Consider the following 23,279-nt stretch of genomic DNA (forward strand, 5'->3'; position numbering starts at 1 on the left):
AAAGACCCAGCACAGCCAAAACTAATAAAATACATTTAAAAAATAATGTGGAACAGAAGAGATTATGGGTTAAGCAAAATGAAACACCACCAACCACACCAAAGGCCAGTATTCATCTAAAGAAGGTGATATTGTATATATGGTGGGATTGAAAGGGAGTCCTCTATTATGAACTCCTCCTGGAAGACCAAAGGATTAATTCCAACAAGTACTACCCTCAGACCAACTGAAGGCACCTCATGAAAAGTATCCAGAAGTAGTCAACAGAAAACACATAATCTTCCATCAGGATAACTCAAGACCACATATTTCTTTGATGACCAGGCAAAAACTGTTACAGCTTGGCTACGAATTCATCCCCTGTATTCACTGAGCCTTTGAATTCCCATTTATTTCGGTCTTTACAAAATTCTCTTAATGGAAAATTTTTCAATTCCCTGGAATACTGTAAAAGGCACCTGGTATTAATAGTCACTCTGTCGTGTCTGATTCTTTGTGACCTCGTGGACCGTAGCCAGCCAGGCTCCTCTGTCCATGGGATTTTCTCAGCAGCAGTAATGGAGTGGGTTGCCATTCCCTTCTCCAGGGGATCTTCCTAACCCAGGGATTGAATGTGGGTCTCCCACATTGCAGGCAGATTCTTTACTGTCTAAGCCACAGAGCCCTGGCTTGCCGTTAATAGTTCTTTGCCCAATAAGAGAGGAAGTTTGGGGAAGATAGAATTATGAAGTTGAGTGCAAAGTGACAAAAGGTAGTGGAACCAAACACTGAATATATTGTTCAATAAAGTTTTTGGTGAAAATGAAAAATGTGCCTTTTCTTTTTACTTAAAGAAACCAAAGGAACTTTTTGACCAACCCGATACATAGTGAATTGGCTTTGGAGTCAAACTGGGCAACTTTTGTGACCTCACTGGCACTTATTTGTCTGATAATAGGATGTTAATATCCCCTATGACACAGTTAAGTTGAAGACTGAATAACATTCATTATGTAAAGCACTTAGCACAGAGCCTGGCACATGGCAGTGAACAGTAGGTGCCACTTATTATTTTTGTGATAATTATAAAATCCATGTCGAGGAAGTCCTTTTAGATAAATGTAAACTGGATTTCAATTTTGGGTTCACATCAGTGTATCATTGGTTCTGCTCTATCAGAGAACTACACATTTTGCAACTGAAAAGTTAAAATTAATCTTATTTCTCCTCAGAAAAGGAATAGACATAGACCTCTTACTTGGTGTTATTGTCAACTGATCATCAATACCGTTTTTGTCGTGTCACCTCCAGCACGTAGAAGAAGAATGTCACACTGGGAGTCCTCAGGCCCGGAGTCCCAGGCACCATTTCTGTCTGTGGGATGATTTCTGCTCGTGGCAGACTCTGCTGTCCCCTGGTGGCCTCTGCTGTCTTCCATTGGTTCAATGTTCCAGGTCAGAAAACCAAGTTATTCTTATAGAGTCGTACATATAGTAGGCAGAGCCTGTGAAGTGCCTTTCCATTCTTGTAGTGGAATCAGCCATTTCTCTATGTGGTTCAGAGCAGGGGCCCTAAGTCAGTACTCTCTCCCTCCATTACTACCTCATGAACACCAGCCCTCCCCTCCAGGAGCAGAATTGTGTTGTCTCCTTAAGGAGTTACATGTTGACCAGTTCCGATTTTGCTGTCAGTTCAGTTCAGTTCAGTTCAGTCGCTCAGTCGTGTCCGACTCTTTGCGACCCCATGAATTGCAGCACACCAGGCTTCCCTGTCCTTCACCAACTCCCGAAGTTCACTCAAACTCACGTCCATCGAGTTGGTGATGCCATCCAGCCATCTCATCCTCTGTCATCCCTTTCTCCTCCTGCCACCAATCCCTCCAAGCATCAGAGTCTTTTCCAATGAGTCAACTCTTCGCATGAGGTGGCCAAAGTACTGGAGTTTCAGCTTTACCATCATTCCTTCCAAAGAAATCCCAGGGCTGATCTCCTTTAGAATGGACAGGTTGGATCTCCTTGCAGTCCAAGGGACTCTCAAGAGTCTTCTCCAACACCACAGTTCAAAAGCATCAATTCTTCAGTGCTCAGCTTTCTTCACAGTCCAACTCTCACATCCATACATGACCACTGGAAAAACCATAGCCGTGACTAGACGGACCTTTGTAGGCAATGTAATGTCTCTGCTTTTGAATATGCTATCTAGGTTGGTCATAACTTTCCTTCCAAGAAGTAAGCGTCTTTTAATTTCATGGCTGCAATCAGAGCCTGACTTTAAACATCTAAGATCCTGAAGCTTTCTCCCCAAACCCTGGTGTCCTTCCTGATTTCTTGCCTTTGACAACACGCTTGGGTATTACTCCAAGGTTGTCTGTGTCCTTGTCACAGCCTACAACCATGCAAATGTATAAACACAAATTTATTTTTTCATAACTCACCTTTAAGTTCAGTTTTGAATTGTCTATTCCAAAGGGTTGGTGGTACCATAATCTTTGCCAATTTCTGGTATCCCACCTTTCCCTACTACCAGGGTTGGATCTAAATTTGAGAATGTCTAGTGTGGCGGCAAGTGTTTAGGTTGGGACTTCTGGTTCCCAATGCCATCTGTCTACATGGGCATACAGTGAGAAACTCAGCATCCTAACCCAGTCATTGGTTCTCCCAGCCTCTACAGGGCTCAGAGTTCCTTTCTGGATGGCATAGTTGATGGAATGGACATCAACTTGGGTAAACTCCGGGAGATGGTGAGGGACAGGGAGGCCGGGTGTGCTGCAGTCCATGGGGTTGTGAAGAGCTGGACACGACTGGGAAACTGAACAACAGCAAGTTCCAGGGCACACTGACAAATACAGGGATGTTGTTTTGCTCACTCTCCAGGTTAAGGACCATTTACACCGGTCCACTTCTACCTTTCCTCTTTCTCCCCACTTTCTACCATCCACAACCTCCTCTTTCTCCAGCACAAGAGGGGAGTTTGTTTGTTTCAGTTTTTTTCTGTGAATGGAAAGCCATGCTCTTACAGAACATGTTTTATCCACATCTCTTGCTCCGCCAGTTTTTTTTTTGTTGTTGTTCCTGTAAGCCAAGCCTTTTGCAGTATGAAAGCCAGTATGAAAGCCTTTTATTCCCTCCTCTGTTTTCTTTCTCTGCATCTTTCCCTTAAAGCAATAAATAAGCACAGGATACCTAGCTGCTTGTTTGGGGTGGAGTCATGCACAAAAACATTGAAAGAAGATAATACTGGTTAGGGGAGGCAATCTGTTAATATTATCTTACCACACTAGGAACAGACAGAAACAGTAACAGGGCTCTTAGGAAGAATATCCCTCCCTGTCTTCGAACGAAACTGTGTCCTTAGCCTTAAGAAATAGCGCATAGTCAACTGAGTCCTTTTGCTGTCCACCTGAAACTATCACAACATTGCTAATCAGCTATACTTCAACATAAAAAGAAAGTTATAAAAATTATACATATATATATATAGAGAGAGAGAGAAATAATTCATAGTCTTGGTGCTGTTCCTTCCTACACATTGGGCAAGACTTCAGAACTCAGAGTCCTGTCTTAAGCAGACTGACAATGAGACAGGTTGTCTTCTAGGATAAGGATTTATCAGTTCTGGAGAGATTTTCAAAGGTAGATTCTGTTAATCCAGTTGGTTCTAGGAATATGGCAGTTTATATAAAGTTGTGACTTTACTGTGAAAAATCTAGACAGAGTGAGAGTAACATTTGGATTCGTCTTTTACACCCAGAAACCTGTATCAGAGAAAGAATCACGTTGCATTTTCTGACAATGCAGAGGCATCCTCAAAGCAATTTGCTTCTTTCATTTAAGTATTATTCAAAATTGATATTAGTAACTTTTAATATTAGTAATTAACTGTAATATAGTATTTAGTAATATTAACGTTGATATTAGTAATTATAATAAAGTATTAGCTATTTATGGTTAATCATTGCTTACAATTGAGTACTTACTATGTGTCTGAAACTAAAACACCTAAATAACTTATTTACTCCTCATAAAAACATTAGAAAATACATAGTCTTAACTTACAGGTAAGGAAACTAAGACACAGAGAGGCTAAGTAACTTTTCGAAAATCACAAACTGCTATTAGAGATTCAACCCCAAGTAGAAGCACTTAGCTATGCTGCCTAGTTAATGGTAATGATAATCAACCATAATAACAGAAGTGCATAAAAGACTACTTTTGGAATAAGCTAAAAGCTGAGTTTAAGCTCGTAGATCAGAATAAAAATTTTTACTTAATCATTTGATATTTGTGAGAAAAAGTCTAAGCTACCAATTTGTAGTTCTGAAATGAGGTTGGGTTAAGGAATAATTTATTTTGACTCTATCAAGCGGCTTAGAGGTTATGTGCTAAGTAATTTCTTCTGGACATTCAGGGAACCACAACGGATAAACACCATGAAACTGAAGGCCACCAATGCATAAAAGAGTAACATTTTACATTAACTTTAATGTGCTGGAATTTGAAAGGATCAGTACGAGGAGCTGATACAGGAACTCTTCTCGCATTGTACATAAAGGCATATGAAAATGAAATTTCTTGACATTTTCCTATAAACATTCTCAGGGCTTGACACTGTGAGAAGTGTTGAGGTTAGAAAAAAGAACACCAAATTCTTGTCTTCGTGTTTAACGGGAGAAGACAGATGAATAGGTCAATAAACAATTAGAATATCATCAAGTGGTAAGGACCATAGCACCACTCTTCTCCAGAATTAAGCTTTATCAAGAAGTGAGTGTGCGGTCATGCAGCGAAATCAGAAGCTTGAATACAGTTCCCCAGGGAAAGCGGGCGATCTATAAGGCAGCTGAACCAGGAATCTTCGGCCTGGCCTCCTGCCACTGCTCACACGGCCAAGTAAGAGAATCGATTTAACAACACGGCCGCCACCGCACAGGGATCAGCGACTCGCCGCCGCTAGCTGCGCCGCCAGGCGGGTGCTAAGGGCTACCATCTCCACCCTCTGACGACCCCCGATGTGAGCATTTCCAGTCCTATTTCCCAGACAAACGGATTTTCTGACAGCCGGCCCCTCGCCTGAGAGCGGAGCCCCGAGGTGGAACGGGGTGACAACCTGACAACGCTCTCCCAAAACATGAGCGACAGGAATAAAAACAACTGGGCCTGCAACTTCAGTGAACCAGAAAAGAGGAAAAATCGGGCTCAGAAAGCGCAGAGCCGGCCGCGCGGGCTCAAGCGCCAGCGGACTCCAAGCGCAGCGAAGCCGGAAGTCGGGCCGCGCCGCAGGAAGTTGAGAGGCGGCGCCGGAAAGTCGGCCGTGTCCTCCGTACCCTCGCCGGAAGCAGCTCACCAGCGCCGCCGTTCTTCGCGGACCTTGTGACTTTAGGGTTCGAGCTGCACGGTGACCACGCGGTGTTACGAGGCGGTCATACACGCGTCCTAGGGCCACAATGTCGCATCCATCCCCCCAGGCTAAGCCTTCCAACCCCAGTAACCCTCGAGTTTTCTTCGACGTGGACATCGGAGGGGAGCGAGGTGAGGAGGCGGGGCGCCCTGGGTCGGGGGTCCCTGAGGCTGGAGCGCTGCTCGGGCAGGGTGATGCTCTGAGGTGGGGGCCGGCTGCCCACACTGGGACCTGGACTGGTCCAAGCCTCCGGGCTGGGTTGCGCCCGCGACCTTGTACCGGGGCCGTGGGGCGTGGAGAAGTTTCTGGAAATTTCTATTCGAGGAATGCTGGAAGCCTTTGGATTTATCCGTCCCGACTTGGCCGCACCTGCCCGCCACCTAGCACCGTGAAGTTAGCACAAAACGAGATGATTTTATGTTTGTAGGGCGAAAACCTGTTTTGAAAACCCCAGGTTAAGCGTCTGGTGGGCTCCCGTCACCTTGTGTCTTTTGCCTCGTGATGTATGTCAGCAGTTGCCATGTTATCTGTAAATTAAAGCGACTTTTGCGTGGTTTTCTTTTTCATTTTTACTACTGATTCTTCTTTACTACTGATCCATTCAGATTGGTGGACATTTTCTCCGTTTTGGCATGGGGAGAATGAGATCTGTGTGGCGGTGTGGTTGCCTAGGCTACAGTAGCAGCTTGGAGGCGCCTCAGGTCTTGTGAATTCTCACGTTGCTTTGCAGCTTAATTGCTGCTGTTCTGGAACACGTTACAACTGCTTTAAAGGAAAACACTGAGGCCTTAAGCCTGGGACAGAGTATCTCAGCTCTGTTCAAAGAGATGAGGAAGGAGTCAAGGTATACAGGAGTTTTTGCAACAAAGACCAGGTGGTCGGAATATCGAAAAAGGATTACTGTTTATTAAAGGAAGCCAGGTATCTCTAGTTAAGGAATTTAGGGCTTTTCTCTGTATGGGAAGATGTAAGAATCTGGGCTCCCTGAAATCATTCATTTGATGTGCATCTCAGCTGTCTGGAGCCAGTATCCTGTGTTTTCTCATCCTTAGTCTCCTCAGGGTATACTGTTCAGGGTGGCTGCAGCAACTGACTGGTAGGTGGACTTGGAAGTGGGCAGCCCGTTTGTCTCCATACTGAGTTCCCTCAGGGCTCTTCAGCAGCCTCAGGTCACATAATGTGATGGCTTGATGGCTGCAACAGTCTTTGTTTACTGAGAAGGCAGGCAAATACACACAGAGAGACTTAGGTGTGCATTCATTTTGTTCTGAAATTTAGTGCTAGGTTTATTGCCTGCATTAGGAATTGCCTAGAATGGCAACTTTTTCAGGTTTTGCTGCAGAGGCAGCACTAGGCAGGTTCCACAGAGCACAGAGACTACAGCTAGACCTAAAACTTGGCCAACCTGACCACTCAGAGAATATTTCATTTTCTTCTATTGGTCATTTGGTGATTTAAAATTATGCACACATGTCAGAGAAAAGCAGTCAAATGATGGTGTCCTTTGTTGTTGTTGAGTCACTAAGTCTTGTCTGACTCTGTGACCCCATGAACTGCAGCATGCCAGGTTTCCCTGTCCTTCACTATCTTCCGGAGTTTGCTCAAACTCATGTCCATTGAGTCAGTGAACCCTGAGTATTCAGTGGAAGGACTGATGCTGAAGATCCAATACTTTGGCCACCTGGTGCAAAGAGCCGACTCATTGGAAAATACCCTGATGCTGGGAAAGATTGAGGGCAGGCGGAGAAGGGGGCGACAGAGGATGATGGTGTCCTTATATGCTGCTAATCTTCTGGCTACTGTTTATGATCTTTTGTAAGATGTAGTAAAGTAGTTATTTTAAAGTCATCTGGATACATGATACTCAATTTAGGTAGACTGAATTAGAATATTAGAAAAATGACCAAAAAAGAAAAACTTGGTATTTTTCAGTCACCGTAATTTTACCAATTCTGTCATGTGCTTATTTAGTTGTTTTGCATACTGACACAGTTTTATTTTTTCTTTCAGTTGGTCGAATTGTCTTAGAATTGTTTGCAGATATTGTACCCAAAACTGCAGAAAATTTTCGTGCATTGTGTACAGGAGAGAAAGGCATTGGACCCACCACTGGGAAACCTCTTCATTTCAAAGGATGTCCTTTCCATAGAAGTATGTATACATTTTGTGAATCTGATTCTTCTTAGAGGTCATTGAATCCTGTTCCTTAGGGAGTTAGGGAAGAAAATACTAAGGAGAGGGTGAGAGTTAAAAATTACTGTTAGTTTCAAAAGGACGCTTTAACATCTGAGACTATAGGTCAGTTTCATTGATGTTGGGCTGTGAAAGGTGGAAGTAATTATGGCAGGGTCCTAAAGGTTTATTTATTGAGAAATGGGTTACCCTTGCTTCACCAGGATGTGGCCATGATAAACAAATAGAGCTTGGGTAGCTTGACTGCCTGGTGACAAAAAGTTATGTCTACTTCTTGGGCAGGATTGCTTGGGAAGACTGCCGCTGACTTAAAGATTCCATATTTTGGATCCCTGGTGTGACATGTGATGACAAGGTGACCTTTCACTGTGTTGTCATACTTCTGTTTAGTGACGATTTGCTGGTACTCCCCGTGGAGTAGCTCCATATTTGATGAACTGCATCTTCTCACCATTTTGTCCTCAGCATCTAGTATCATTACTGAGTAGGCACTCAATATTTATTTAATGAATAAACAGATAAGTTAATTTGTAGTTATATAAGTATTTAAAGAAACTTGATTAAGAAAAAATTAACATTGATTTTAGATTACTTAAACTGTTGATTTACTTTTGTGTTTAATAAAATACCAAAATACAAGCATGTGTGTTTGTGCTTAGTCAGATCCAACTCTGTTACTCCATGGACTGTGGCCCACTAGGCTCCCCTGTCCATGGAATATTCCAAGCAAGAATACTGGAGTGGGTTGCCATTTCCTTCTCCAGGGGATCTTTGCAACCCAGGAATTGAACCTGCATCTCCTGTGTCTCCTTCTTGGCAGGTGGATTCTTTACCACTAGCGCCACTTGGGAAGTCCCAAATATAAGCACAAATTTGGGAGATATTGTAGGTTTGGTTCCAGACTACTGCAATAAAGTAAATGTTGTAATAGAGCAAAAGACAAAGTTCCGGTTTCCCAGTGCCTATAAAAGTTATGTGTGCAGGATACTATAGTCTATTAAAGTGCACAGTAGCATTGTATCTGGAGAAAAATACGTATCTTAATCTAATACTTTATTGCTAAAAAAGTGCCAGAACAGTTATAGTAGTAACATCAAAAATCACTGGTCACAGATCACTGTAGCAAATAATAATGAAAAAGTTAGAAATATTGTGAGAATTACCAAAATGTGACACAGAGACATGAAGTGAGCACGTGCTGTTGGAAAAATGATAGACTCGCTGATGCAGAATTGCTACAAACCTTCAAGTTAAAAAACCACAGTATCTGCAAAGTGCAGTAAATCAAGGAGTTGCCTGTATTCTAATAAAGTGTCTGTGGACAAGAGTTAACGTTGCAGACCTGAGACTGCTGTCCATAAAGTCTACTTGCAAGGGTGGAATTGCCTGAAGTCAGAGCACTTAACCATTCTCTGAATTGTAAGGTGGCTTACTCTGCTGAGACTGTACAGTTTGATTTATGCTGAACAGTTGCTTTCCTTTTGAGGATGTGGTGCAATTTTGGTATCTGCTAGGCATAGAGTGCCTTCATGATCAGCCCCTGTAGAAACCTTGGGTGCTGAGTTTCTCATGGGCTTTCCTGGGGAGCAGCATTGTACACGTGTTGCTGCATTTTCTTGGCTGGGGGAAGAAGGCACCCTGGGACCTTTCACATAAGGAAACACATGGATTCTTCCAGGCTCTGCCTTATCTTTTTCCTTTATTGTCCAGCTGTGTTTCCTGACCACATGAGTGTCATACAAGCAGATACAGAGTTCTGGGGAATCTGAATGTGGTGGCAGTGTTAAGTAATAACATTTGCAGAAGTAATTCCAATACAGTGTAACAGGCCTCTTGGGAATAATTGGTTTATTCAGTAGGCATTTTTGAGTAACCATTATGTGCCCAGCCATGCACATGGTTACCACGGAAGAAAAACGATGTTGCTGTTCTTAATTGTTTACTAGAAGAGACAGATCGTTACGCTCCATATTATAAAAGAAAGGTAGAATCAAGGTACTATGGGAGAAAAGTTAGTAGATCCAGTCTTGAGGTTTGACAGTGTTGTAGGGGAGGTGCCATATGAACTAATTCTCTGAGTGTTAGTGGGGATTTGGATTGGGAAAAGCCTTTTTAAGAGCCTGGAGTCGGGTGTATAGGTGGGGAGAGCAGGAGAGAAGTTGTCTTTATCGCCACACATTCATTAGTTAACATTGCTGTAGTCATCTGTATTGTAGTTTCTAATGTTGATTTTCCTTTTTTTTAGTTATTAAGAAATTTATGATTCAGGGTGGAGACTTCTCAAATCAGAATGGGACAGGTGGAGAAAGCATTTATGGTGAAAAATTTGAAGATGAAAATTTCCATTATAAGGTAAAGTAGACAAAAATGTGTGTTGCTAACAATAAAGGTTGTCCTGTGTCTGGGATTCTTGTCAAATTAGGATAAATGCCTCAGATGTGCTTAGATTGCCTTTATTTGTGAAAGGTATCATATTTATAAATACACATCTTTAATATGAAAAAACTCTTCCAGCAATGATTTTATTGGCAAAAATACAACAGCTATTTCAGTGTGATTCAGGTTTGTAAACTGCAAGTAAAGCCAATGAGTTTTCATGGGTGGCCAGCATATGGCAAAATTGTTTCCAGGAAAAATGTTCCCATTAGAGGGATGGTAAGTTGTGCATCTTTATGCCTAAATTTGAAGAGCAGCAAAACCATGGCTAGTGTCCGGGGTGTCAGGGCATTTGCAGACTAGCAGATCTCGTTAATGTCCAGGCTCCTAAGGGACCTTCGTGACGCCTGTGCCTGCTTAACTTCAGTGACCCTGGGGTCACGGTCGGGGTGTGGTATCATTCAGTCATGACAATGGACATGTAAGAGCAAAAGTAAACATGGGTTTTTGGAAATGGGGAACAGGAGCAAGGTGATTAGGATCATTTGAGAATAAACGTCATCAATGTTTTAAGCAGTTTATTTCTTGTAGCTAATATAGTCACTGGCACCAAAGAGTTTATAAAAAGGAAAGACCTTCATGATAAGGAATAAAATCTTGCCAAAAAGGCAAGATTAAGACACATAGGGAAACTGGAGAATAATGTAGAAGTGCTAAGTTGACCAATACCTGTGTATACTACAGGAGAAAGGTCTGACTCCTGTGGTCTGGATTACTAGGGAAGACATCAAGGGGGAATGGTGCATGAACTAGGCAGACTGGACCTCGCCAGGTGGCTGAGATTTGGTTAGAAGGAACTAAAATTCAGATACTTTTGAGGGAGGGATATGAGTGAAGAAGGAAGAAGGCATGAGGAGGCTGAGGAAATAAAGTTAATAATATTTAATATTGTGGGGAAAGCACCAGACTTTTGGAAGGGAGAAAGAAAGTACCAGAAGGATGAAAACTCAGATTATGTGATGGAAAAGTTGATCAAAAGAAAGCAGGTAGACTTCCCTGGTGGTGCAGTGAATAAGAATCCGCCTGCCAGTGCAGGAGACACAGGTTTGATCCCCGACGTGGAAGATCCCACATGCCGCAGAGTGAATAAACGCATACGCCCAACCGTTGAGCCCATGTGCTGCACCTGGTGAGGCCTGTGCACCCAGCGCTGTGCTCTGCAGTGAGAAGCACCACCGTGAGGTGCCTGAGCACCTCAACAGAAGAGCCCACTCGCCACAAGAGAAAACCTGCACAAAAGCGACAAAGACCCAGTGCAACCAAAACAAAAATAAAATTTTAGAAAAAGAGGGGCTATTTCATGGACACGTGATTCTTCCGCACACTTGGTGGTCTTGAGAGCTGGATTAGATTTGGGTTTAGGGGTAAAAGGCATTTCAGGTAGGAGGGCTAACATGAGTGTTACACGGGTGGAGAGTAGGAAAGGACCTAACTTTGCTGACGTGGGAAGAGAGAATCATAATGTAGGCCCACAAGTGGGAACACTGTTGAGTGCCTTTAAGAAAAAAAATGCTTCAGTCATAAGAAAGGGTGAAGCAGAATTACTAGACTTCCCTCCTATGGCATCTTCATCTTAATGATGAAGTCCAAGCATGTTCCCAGTATGATCAATTTAGGAGTACCACCCCTGCCCCCACTCTTGTTTCATCTTAATTTAGTTTCATAAGCTCTCCTTAAAGTTTAAAAAGTGGTTAAGTACTCTGTTTTGTGAATTAAAGTCACACTTGATAATGAAGTAAAATCACTCTACATTATGTGCTCTAAGTGGTATTCCAGTGGTGCCCGCCCCCCTTTCTGTGAATGGTTGGTAGAGTAGAGCGGGAACTCTCATCTTGGTTTTCTTTATGGTTTATTCCCGCAGCATGACAAGGAGGGATTGCTGAGCATGGCCAACGCCGGCAGCAACACCAACGGCTCCCAGTTCTTCATCACCACCGTTCCGACTCCGCATTTGGATGGGAAGCACGTAGTGTTTGGCCAAGTGATTAAAGGAATGGGTGTGGCAAAGATTCTGGAAAATGTGGAGGTGAAAGGTGAAAAACCTGCCAAAGTGAGTAGCAAGATGGTAATATTATCTTAGCTGCTGGATTAGAGAAGCGTGAATAAAAGGGTGATTGTTAAAAAATGTCCAGAAGGCTCTTGTTCTAGAAGCCTGTACCTGCCACTTTTTCTTTGAAGCTGTTTTCTATTGTGGGAAAGATGAGGGCAGTTTAAAAAGAGACTTTATTATTTTAACTTCAGTCTTGCTGATCTTGATAACTGAAGTCTCCTACGCCTGTAGAGCTTTGCGTCGGTGTGTGTACGGGTGCAGAGTACAGAGCGAGCAGGAAACCAGGAGTCCTCTGGCCTCTGCCATGTAACTTGTGGTCTAGGCTTGCTCTTGTGATTTCACTTTCCTTGGCCTGATTTCTCATCCCATAGAAATCACTTAAGGGTTTGGACTAGATCCTGTCACTGCAAAGATACTTGTGTTCCACATGTCTGTGGATCAACACAGCCATCACAGGCACCTGCATCCACAGGGTTGGGAGTGGAAACTGGAGAGTCAGACCTGCGGGAGGTGTGCTGTCACTCAGTGTGCGAAGGAAAGAGTCAGTTGAAAGCATGTGCAACACCTAAGGGAATGGTGACACCGTCCACTCACTCTTTGTGCACTGAGTTGCTGGCTGCGGTGAGTGCTTCCGTAGCACGGGGCGTGGCTGTGCCCCTACCAGTGTGGTGCGCCTGCCAGGAAGCGACGTGGACAGTCGTGCACATGGCTTGCGGTTGTAGAGCTTTTAAACCCAGACCTTTGAAAAATCATCACTAATGTAGGAGTGCGCTTCTACAATTGAGGGTTATTTTTACAGTTGTGCGTTATTGCAGAATGTGGAGAACTGAAAGAAGGGGATGATTGGGGAATATTCCCAAAGGATGGATCTGGTGACAGTCACCCAGATTTCCCCGAGGACGCAGATGTGGATTTAAAAGATGTGAGTAACTTAAGATTTGGGGCTTTCCTGGTGGCTCAGATGGTAAAGAATCTGCCTGCAATGCAGCAGACTGGGGTTGGATACCTGGGTTGGGAAGATCCCCTGGAGAAGGGCATGGCAACCCACTCCAGTATTCTTGCCTAGACAATCCCACGGACAGAGGAGCTCGGTTGGCTACAGTCTACTCAAAGAGTCAGACATGACTGAGCAGGTAAAAACACTTTCAGATTGGCCAAACTGCTAAAAAAAATTTAGTACTAAAATTTTTTAAATTTTACTTATTTATCGGCCATACTGTGTGGCACGTGGCATCCTCGCTTCCCGACCAGGAGTGGAACCACGCCCCCTGCAGTGGAAGCACAGAGTCCTGACCACCACCAGGGAATTCCCAGTGCTAAAATTTTGAGCCTTTTGTCAGTCTGTCTTAAAGATAGAACTTGGGACTAAACTGCATTACATACTCAAACCCCACATATTTGTATTCTTTCTTTTTTACAGGTAGATAAAATTTTATTAATATCAGAAGACTTAAAAAACATTGGAAATACGTTTTTCAAATCCCAGAACTGGGAGATGGCCATTAAAAAATACACAAAAGTTTTAAGGTAATAAAACGTTTTTAATAAATTGCATTTAAGAACTTACAAATTGAATTACAAAGCAATTCAAGAGTTGCTTTTTGTATTTTTGGCCTACTACTTGCAGAGTAACCAGGTATATTGAAATTTTAGTTGCCTACAGATTCTTAATTGAAAAATTTCAGAATATGGAAAAATTAAGAATAGTACATGAATACTCATGTACCTTTATCTGCATTCACCAATTTTTAACTTCTGCCACGTGTATTTTTGCAGAATCATTTTGAAAGGAAGTTGTGGATACCATGACACTTTACCCCTTAATATTTTAGCAAGTATCAGTATTTCCCCCCAAATGAGGACATTTTCTACTTAGCCTAATGCATCAAAACATCTTCCAAATATAGATACACTGTTATCTACTATGTAATCCATATGCACATATGCTCAGTTGTCTCAAAATTTCCTTTAACGCCAGTATCCATTGTATCATTTGTTTGTATGTCTCTAAGGCTTCTCTACTCTTTAATGTCCACGTTTTTTAAGTCATTTCCATTTTGTGGAGTCTACGCCAGTTGTCTTAGGGAATATCACCTGTATGTGTTTATTGCTTCCTCCAGATTAGTTTGAGGTTAAATATTTTAGCAAGAGGATAGTTGATGTGTCTATACCCTATGCATCATGTCCTGAAGGCACATGGCAGTTCGGCTTACCTTGAGTTCTGGCACTTGGTTAAAGTGGTGTTAGTCATACGTCTCTATTACAAAAGTGCCTTTACCTTTTAAATAAATAAGACGTCCTCTGTGCAGTGGTGCTGTGAGATTGTATGACTAAGTTTCTAGGAATTCATCCAGTGGTCTCAGCATCACTGAAGACCTTTGCCTGAATCAGTTACTGCATTGAGGCTTGCAGAACTGTGATTTTCTGATTTTACCAGTCATTCTGCAGTTACTAGCTATCATTCTGTTTGAAAGAACTCCTTACCCTTTTTAGTATCACTATAGATCTGTGGGTTATTTTTTTTTCAGTTCAGCCTATTATACTGTTCCCATCATTCTTTCTGATGCTGTAAGGTTTCGGATTTGTCCAGTGGAAGCCCCTTGGCTGCACCCATCTGACGTGTTCCTCTTAGTCTGTGAGCACTTGGCCTGCTTTCTGCCACAAGATGGTCCAGGCTCATCTTATATTTAACCTCATGTCCAGATCTGAATTTCTCTCAGGAGCCCAGATTCTTTTCATTGAGGGAGACTAGGGACTAGACTGTCGGACCAGGTACACGTATTGTCAGGGCCCCTTTCACGGGAACTACAGTAAAAGATGAGTCAGCGTTACCGCTGCAGGTTTCCTCATCTTTCCCAGTCCTCTCCTGCTATGACAACCTTAGTTCCAAACCTAATTATATTGGAAAGTGGCTGATAAAAACCTTAATTTTACAAATAGAAAAGTGTTAATAGTATATATAATCTTTAGGTTTGGGGATTGTTTTTAAGTTGGTGTTTTTGAACATTTTGGGGGAAAAAGTTGGAACAAAAAAATCTTCTAAAGGAAAGCATTTAATAAAAAGATGGTGGTCATTAAGAATATTAATATTAGCATCGGTGAACTTTTATATCAAAACTGACGAGTTATGAGTGAGTCACAGGCAGAGTGTCTTAATGGGGTGTTGCTTGCTGCTTGTACGGGGGTGTTCTCCAGGTATGTGGAAGGTTCCAGGGCTGCTGCTGAGGACGCAGATGGAGCAAAGCTGCAGCCTGTCGCTTTGAGCTGCGTGCTGAATATTGGCGCCTGCAAACTGAAGATGTCTGATTGGCAGGGCGCAGTCGATAGCTGTTTGGAGGTGAGTCTGTTGATGTTCTTACATCTGAATATTTGGATCTCAGTTCTTCCTCTCAAACCATTCATTTAGCTTATAACACGAGATCACTTAACTTCCATGAAGATACTTTCTCAGCTCATTTATTGACTATTGAGCACCTATTATGTGCCGGACATTGGAAGATAAACCCAGGAATGGTTAAGAATGTGGCTGTGGAGTTAGTCAGCAGACATGGCTTTTCTCTTAGACCACTGTCACTTTTTTATTTTGAGGAGGTTCTTAATTTTAGAGTCTTAATTTCTTTGTGTTAAGTGGAAATACTGCTTTCCTCCTGGGATTGTTATAAAGACTGTGTTATGTGTGTAAAGCATTTTAAGCGCAATGTTGGGCACAGATTAAGCAGCTGATAGGCGCTTAGGTGTTTTGGTTGAAAGACCCTCCCGTCAAGGAATTTACTTGGTGGGAGAGGGAGTCAGTTTCAGTTTAGGGTTGTCAGGACTCTTCTGGGGGGATGAGTGCTGTTGGAACACACAGGAAGGCTGCCTGCCTTCACGGGGATGTCAGCAGTGCTGATGGAGAGCTGGGAAGTGGCCCCACTCCCCCTTAGGCACAGCAGTTAGGACAGTGTGTGTGATCAAGTTTTTCAAACGAGAACATACATTTCAGAAAGACCACCTCCAGTCATTTTTATGTATATTGCCCATTAATTGGTGTACACAGGTCAGCTATGCCCGAGCAAGTAGAAATGAAATGAGGTCCCAATTTATGGCGTAGGTGGAATAAGATGTAAGAGTATATTTAGAAGGGAGTAGGCAGCAGAAGACAAGGTGGTTCTTCACTCTGGACTGCTTTTTTGACCTTTGTGAGGCAAGTAATACACCCTTTTCAGTAAAATCTGAGTGCTGACCTTTAAAAGATGTTAAATAAATATATTATTTTTAAAACGTTTGTTTCAGAGGAGAAGCCTATTAAGTTACTCATGTTCCTGCAAAAAACCTAGATGTCAGCTTAAATGAGTATATACAAATTTTTATTCAGAATATTTTTTCCTATCAGCTAGGGCCCAAACAGAAGATTTGGGCCCTAGTAATTTCTGTAGAGAAAGTTTACTGTAAAATAGATATAAGGGGGAATTGGAGTAATGGAGGTTGGCTAGTAAAGAGAACCCTGAGGAATATGGCCACAGCAGGTATATATGTATTTATATGTGCATCTGTATGTATAACATAGGAGTGCCCACTCCCTCTGGGCTGGGCTGAGATCCAGAGTCCTTGCGGAGGGGATGGCCTTGCCTCACTGGATGGCAGGGAGGTTGGGTGCTTGAGGAGCCCGCAGGCAGGAGCCTGGAAGGGACAGAGGTTCCTTGCCCATGTCCCCTTAGCGCCCTCTGCTGACCAGACAACATGTCAGCAGGCAGAGGAGGCTCTCCAGGGTCTAGCGTTGTCGTCACAAAGCAGTGAAGAATTGATTTGGAGCTGACAGGTAGTAAATTGAAATCTAAGATACATATTCAGTATTTAATGTTTGGATAAAACCAAAAACTGATTTTATAATTTTTTTGTAGGCCCTTGAAATAGACCCATCAAATACCAAAGCACTGTACCGTAGAGCCCAGGGATGGCAAGGATTAAAAGAATATGATCAAGCATTGGTAAAACTTTGTTCTAAATTTTAATTAAAAAAAAAAAAAGCAAACCACTTTCATGAATCATAATCTATTATTTCTTTTTTTTTCTCTCCCAATTAAAAGGCTGATCTTAAGAAAGCTCAGGAAATAGCACCAGAAGATAAAGGTAAGTTGGCAGTTTTTGGAGTGAAAGTTCACTTTGTCTTTTAAGAATTTATGTTTGTGAGCCATTGTACCCTTTGCCATTAAAGAGTTTTATTTGTTAAGCAGATACTACAGAACGCCTGTTATGGGGCCAGGCTCCAATCACACTGCAATGAACGAGTCAGGGCCCTGCCTTCAGCTTAGTCTAGTCTCTGTCCACAACACCCATTTGCACGTATCTGGACTATTTGCTTTACTGTCCGGTAATGCTAGATGAAGGAGCAGCATTAGAAAGTCGTATTTATGGCAGATTTAATTAATGTTTGGGACCATTCCTTAAGCTGAATGTGGACATATCCCAAATAGCTACTGGATATGTTGTAGGAAAGTTTTGGAAAGCTGTGACAAAAATAAGCTTCTTTCCCAATAAACCAATTACAAATAGTGATCATCAGTCTAGATATTGAAATATATCTTGAGTCTTTTGCTAAAAGGAAGCAGGGGAGGCACTTTGGAGCCGCCTCTAACGGAAGGGAGAAGGCACATCTGTGTGTGATTGTTAGTTCTCTTGGTGGGCAGTCTTCTAAATTATGCTCTGTTAATAGGGCTCAGTTACTCTTCAGGAGAAGAGTTTTATCTTTTTTTTTTTTTTAAACCATACTAAAGCATCAGTTTGGTCAGTGTAATTTTTTGGATGTTTTGACAAATAACTTACACTCCATATTTATTTTGCAGCGATCCAGGCAGAATTGCTGAAAGTCAAGCAAAAGATAAAGGCACAGAAAGATAAAGAGAAGGCAGCTTATGCAAAAATGTTTGCCTGATGAGGAATTCAGTTTTGCTTAAGTGTGTGTTTATTGTATGAGCGAGGAGCAGTTTAATGGTTTGTCTGTTCTGTGATCCTCCTGTGCTCCCTCTGATACTTGGTTCCCTGTGTTTACAGTCCAGGAATATGGATAGGGACTTACTGCTTAACACACCAGAGTTACAAACTACAATGGCGTCGATTCCCTCTTCAGTGACTCTCTGCGTTATTCAAAGGATAATGGTGTTTCCAGCTTGTTTTTAAACTCCTAAAGACACATCGTGTTTGAATAAACAGACAAAAGCTTGAGTCTGTGTATTGTTTTTCTCAGTTCTTTGATGCGCCTCTCTGCAGTACAGGCTCTGAGCTGGCAGGCATCTCTAAAGGGTCAGACGTTACTGTCTCAGCTACTCAGTTCTGCACTTGGAGCTCAGAAGCAGCCACTGACAGCATGTAAGCCAGGAGGCGTTGCTGGCTCCATAACACTGTTTCTAAGAGTGGTGGGCTGGATGCCAGCCTCTGGTCTACAACGTAATACACACTTTATGTGAAGTGTTGAACTTGACAAGTCAAACGTACATTACAGGCTAATGGTGTATCTTGCTTTTGGTGCTGAATCTTGGAAGAATTGGAGACGTAAATAGATGCTTCAGCACTTAACAAAGTTTTATTTAAGAGAAATATTCATAATCTTTATGGGACAATTGTAGTATAAAATGATTTCACTGGTAATTATTGTTTGAATACTGATCACTAATACATTGTAAGATATTTTGATACCTGTGAACTTCCAAATACTGGAAGTTAGTTTGCCATTTGTTTTAGAGACCCTGAAGCCAGCTGCAGTTTACATTCCGTTGTATGCAGGGCCTCCCCCGCCTTCAGGTACCACCCAGTTAATGTTCTGACTTGGATCCTTAATATCACATGTTTTACAGTGCACACAGTTCTGAGCATTTATCTGTAGCCGAAATCCATCACCTTGTTCCACAGGGACAAATTCATAAACTCCTGTGAGGAAAAATAGACAACATGGTGCAGTAGCTGACTTCAAAGTAGAAGCTGAGGTCCTAGAGGAACTAGCCACAGAAACCCACAAGGTTTGCTGATAGAACATTTACCCACAGAGAATATTATAAGATCTGGGTATGTGCATTTGCTATTGTTTTAAATCAGATACGATAAAAGCAGAAGGTGTGGTAGCATGTGGTTGAGTTGGCGTAACTACCAAGGGAAATCTTCATTGAGCAGTTTCTGAATGTGATGTTATACATAGGCCTGCACAGGAGACACCACAAGACAAAAGTAAGAGTGCATCCTGGGGGTTGTGTTTTCAGTGTATGTAGCAGTTACAGTGTTACTATCTGAGCCTTCAGTCAGTCACAGTAGTAACATCAGAGATCACTGATCTCAATATCAAATATAATGAGGAAGTGTGGAGTTTTGCACGAATTTCATGTGCCATGTGAAATGAGCAAATGCTGGGAAAATGGCACCAGTCGGCTTGTTCAATGCACGATTGCACAGATGTTCAATTTTAAAAAGCGCAACATCCGCCAAGTGCAGTAACATGAGATCTGTTCATATGTATGTGGCTACAGCTGCAAAGATCAGCTCTTACCCTCAGTTTACAAGCCACTGAGATTACAGGGTTAGGAGCAAAAGTCAGAGACGGTCACAGCCCTCCCCTTGTCCAGAGTACACTGGTTTTCACACACCTGAGTACTGTCTGTCTCACCACCACTGGAGGCCAGTTCCTACTATAATTCTAGTTGAAAGCTTAGCACTAAAAGATAACAGTATCCACGATGGATTTAAAGTCTGGAAGCATTTCCCTCGGCTGCATGTGGCCAAAATCTAGTATTTTAGGATATCTACATACATACCATATGTGTATATGTGCGTGTGTATGTCAGCATAGAAACCAGTCAATCCTAAAGGAAATCAACCCTGAACATGCCCTGGAAGGACCAATGCTAAAGCTGAAGCTCCAATACTTTGGCTACCTGAAGTGAAGAGCTGACTCACTGGAGAAAACCTTGATGCTGGCAAAAGGAGAAGAGGGTGGCAGAGATGGTTAGACAGCATCACTGACTGGATGGACATGCATTTAAGCAAACTGGGAGATAGTGAAGGACAGAAGCCTGGTGTGCTGCAGTCAATGGGGTAACAGACACGACTTAGCAACTAAACACATGATGGGTATACACACATATGGACGGGAGCAGCTCTGACAAAAGTGGTTTTTAAGTCGCATGAATATGGAGAGAGATGTTTGGTGCTTTTTCCCACAACTCTCACCTTGGGCTGAGGGTAAACAATTTTTCTGAGAAATGCCATCTAAATTAGGCTTAAGAAATCCCTACTCTAAACTGCTAATGAGAGTAAGAACCGTAAGAATAATGGTTTTCGAAAGGAATCTAGATGTAGGAGTCGTTTACAATTTCTAAGCAATAGGAGGAGAAATTTCTTAAAATAATGGAAGCCTGTTTTTGATGTGTTAAAGCAGATACTCGGAGCACATGTGGAAATGAACGTACTAACCTGCAGGGCAGAATCGCTGCTCAGGCCCGTCATATATGGACAGGTTTCTGTTGACAGGCACGCTGTCGTCTTTCAAGGTCAGATGTGCTGGCTGGTCGTGTTCATGGTTGGTACCACTCAGAGCCACGGATGACAGAAGGTCAAAACTGATCTGCCCGTCTGGTTTTGGATACTCAATGGGTGTGCAGTCCTTGGCTGGCTTGAGCTTATCTGAGTCAGACCCTTCCAAAGTTTTGAGGAAGATTTTTAGTAAAAACAGAACTAATTTTAAAGTACTTCCTTAGACACTTAATACCTTGTAAATATTATACTGAAGAAGCAAGATTTTAGCTCTCTTAAAACAATACCCTGTTCTCTTAACAACACTGAATTAATTTCTCTCATATGGCAAGTTTAGAACAGTAAAGAAAATTCTTCTTCCGACTGACTGGATCCCGTTCCTGAGTTAATGACTAACGCTTATGCTCACAGGGGCCAGAATTACCTTTATGTTTCAGAGTCCAGGGCTCCATCCCCCTGAATATCCAGTAGAAGATTCCAGTGTAAATCATCCCTCCGTACACACCCAGGATGCTGTGGCAGGACGGTCGGATGTTCCTGACAGCATAGAGCTCTTTCCACACCCACGACTTCTTCAAATTGTCCTCGTACTCAGTTACATCAAGCCCTTTTTATTAAAAAAAAAAAAAAAAAATAGTGTTAAATTGCCTCAAGGAGTCTTACTGTCAAGGTACTTGGCTACCAAAATAAGTGATGCATCTTACGTAATTACAAAAAGCAGGTGGTCGTGTAAGACTACACTTGAAGAATCTTTTGTACATAAATGTTGACATCATCCAAAAAGAACCCATTTGATGTGGTGTTAACAGGCAAGGCAGTAAGGCCAAACTGGTAGCATGGGAAATAAGTTTTAAAATTCAGTGAACCTGAAAAGGAAGCTAAGAGAGCTTATGCTACTTATGAAAGTGAGAAATCTCAGAACTGATCAGCGAAGCCCTCCTACCTGCTATGGGTTGCACTGTACCCACCCCGAAAAGCATTTTGATGTTGTAATCCTGAGGTGTCTCAGACTGGGTCACACTGGGTTGTCTCAGATGGAGTCAGAATAGAGTCACTGCTTGTGTGATGAGTTAAAACAAGGTTATATTGGAGTGGACTGGGCCCTCAGTCCAATGATTGGTGTTTTAACAAGATGACACACACAGAGAAGACTTCAGAGGAAGCCAGGGCAGAGGCTGGAGTTGCCGTGCCAGGAGCCAAGAATGCCAGGGGCTCCCGGAAGCTGGAAACCAACCTGGAGAGGGAGTGGTCCTGCCAACACCTTCACTTCGAGTTGCTGGCGTGGGGAACTGAGAATAATCAAGCCGCGCAGTCTGTGGTGCTTTGTTGTGATAGCCCTAGGAAATGACTGCCTGCTGCTGCTACTGCTGCTGCTAAGTCGCCTCAGTTGTGTCCGACTCTGTGCGACCCCATAAACGGCAGCCCACCAGGCTCCCCTGTCCCTGGGATTCTCCAGGCAAGAACGCTGGAGTGGGTTGCCATTTCCTTCTCCCATGCATAAAAGTGAAAGTGAAGTCACTCAGTCGTGTCCGACTCTTCACGACCCCATGGACTGTAGACTACCAGGCTCCTCCATCCATGGGACTTTCCAGGCAAGAGTACTGGAGTGGGGTGCCATTTCCTTCTCCAATGACTGCCTGACAATACCTAAAGCTCGGGGCTTGCATTTAACCTCTAGCACGATGTCTTAGTTCTGGTTACCTCCTGTGAGATCCATGGTGAGCAGCTCCACTGCTCCACCTGGTCTCGGTGACCTGCTCACTCCACCCTTCCGGTATGGAACGCTGTGTGCAGTGACAGCATCCTTGGGACACACCCTTGGTGAGGATTCTGTCCCCTGCAGTTCCTCCCCCGCCCCCCTGCCCAGGCCTCCACGCCTCCAGGACACCTGAAGGTACAACCTCCTGGGCAAGCATCAAGTTACTGGACTCTCGACTACGGCGTAAATCAAGTATTGAGTTGCTACTGTTGTTTGCGGTTCACAGGGAATGAAGCCCCTGCTCTTGATTTTCCATCCAGGAGGCAGGAGATAAAGTTGATCAATTCGGCTGAAAGGTGGAAAATACCATACGGAAAGAGGAGCTGGGGCTGGGAGTGCTGTGTGTGTACATGTGTGTGTGTACACAGTGTATGGATCAACATGGAGCCACTAGAGAGATCTGAGCAAAGGTGCAGGGAACTCAGGGGTGCCTGGCGCTCCCAGGACCTGGGAAGCAGCAACAGGATCAGAAAGGAGAGTGAAAGGAGGTGAAGGCCAGAGGGGTGGGGCAGGTCCTGCTGTTCTTGGGGAAGAGATGAGACTACCTGAGAAGAGGCTGTCCTCGGATGAACAGTCTCCTGAGGGGTCCTTGGGCCAGGCCTGTGGAGCCTGCAGCCATGACTCCTCTGCCTGCCCAGGAACAAACACTTGGGGGTGCTGGCGAGGGTCTCCCTGGGTGTGTGTGTGATGTGACGTGGGGCCCTCATGCTGATCGTGTTCCTGGGGCCAGGACACCACAGGCACTGCTCCACTTTCCACGTTCATAAACTAGAAGGTGGCCGTACAAACCTCGCTCACTGTGAGTGGGCCATAGGTTTCTTTGCCCAGCACGCATCTTAGTGCTTTGTGTAAAGGGACAGACACAGTAAGCATCTTCCAGTATCCAGTGAAATAGACATAAAAACAAGATTCTTAATTGTATTTACTGTCCTCCTCCATGTGCACACTGAGTGTATGTTTAAATAGCTT

General features: G+C 43.2%; 2 protein-coding genes across 3 annotated transcripts in view; one reads left to right on the forward strand and one right to left on the reverse strand.

Annotated features, from left to right (window-relative positions):
* The first annotated feature begins 5,271 nt into the window (after positions 1-5,271).
* Positions 5,272-18,256, forward strand: PPID (peptidylprolyl isomerase D). Its single transcript, XM_061384321.1, has 10 exons — positions 5,272-5,507; positions 7,387-7,527; positions 9,815-9,921; positions 11,867-12,055; positions 12,855-12,977; positions 13,476-13,582; positions 15,251-15,392; positions 16,936-17,022; positions 17,122-17,164; positions 17,878-18,256. The coding sequence occupies exons 1-10, from the start codon at positions 5,423-5,425 to the stop codon at positions 17,964-17,966; spliced, it is 1,113 nt and encodes a 370-aa protein (XP_061240305.1). The 5' UTR covers positions 5,272-5,422; the 3' UTR covers positions 17,967-18,256.
* Positions 18,257-18,588: 332 nt separating this feature from the next.
* ETFDH (electron transfer flavoprotein dehydrogenase) overlaps positions 18,589-23,279 on the reverse strand; it is a 44,727-nt gene continuing 40,036 nt past the window's right edge. For both annotated transcript variants that reach the window (XM_061384319.1, XM_061384320.1), the window contains exons 11-13: positions 20,976-21,158; positions 20,492-20,713; positions 18,589-18,958 (exon numbers count right to left, since the gene is read on the reverse strand). In XM_061384319.1, coding sequence (XP_061240303.1) covers positions 18,795-18,958; positions 20,492-20,713; positions 20,976-21,158 — 569 coding nt within the window. In that variant the 3' untranslated portion in view covers positions 18,589-18,794. The remainder of the gene's footprint in view (positions 18,959-20,491; positions 20,714-20,975; positions 21,159-23,279) is intronic.

The sequence above is a fragment of the Bos javanicus genome, chromosome 17 (assembly GCF_032452875.1).
Source record: "Bos javanicus breed banteng chromosome 17, ARS-OSU_banteng_1.0, whole genome shotgun sequence".
NCBI classification, from domain to species: Eukaryota; Metazoa; Chordata; class Mammalia; order Artiodactyla; family Bovidae; genus Bos; species Bos javanicus.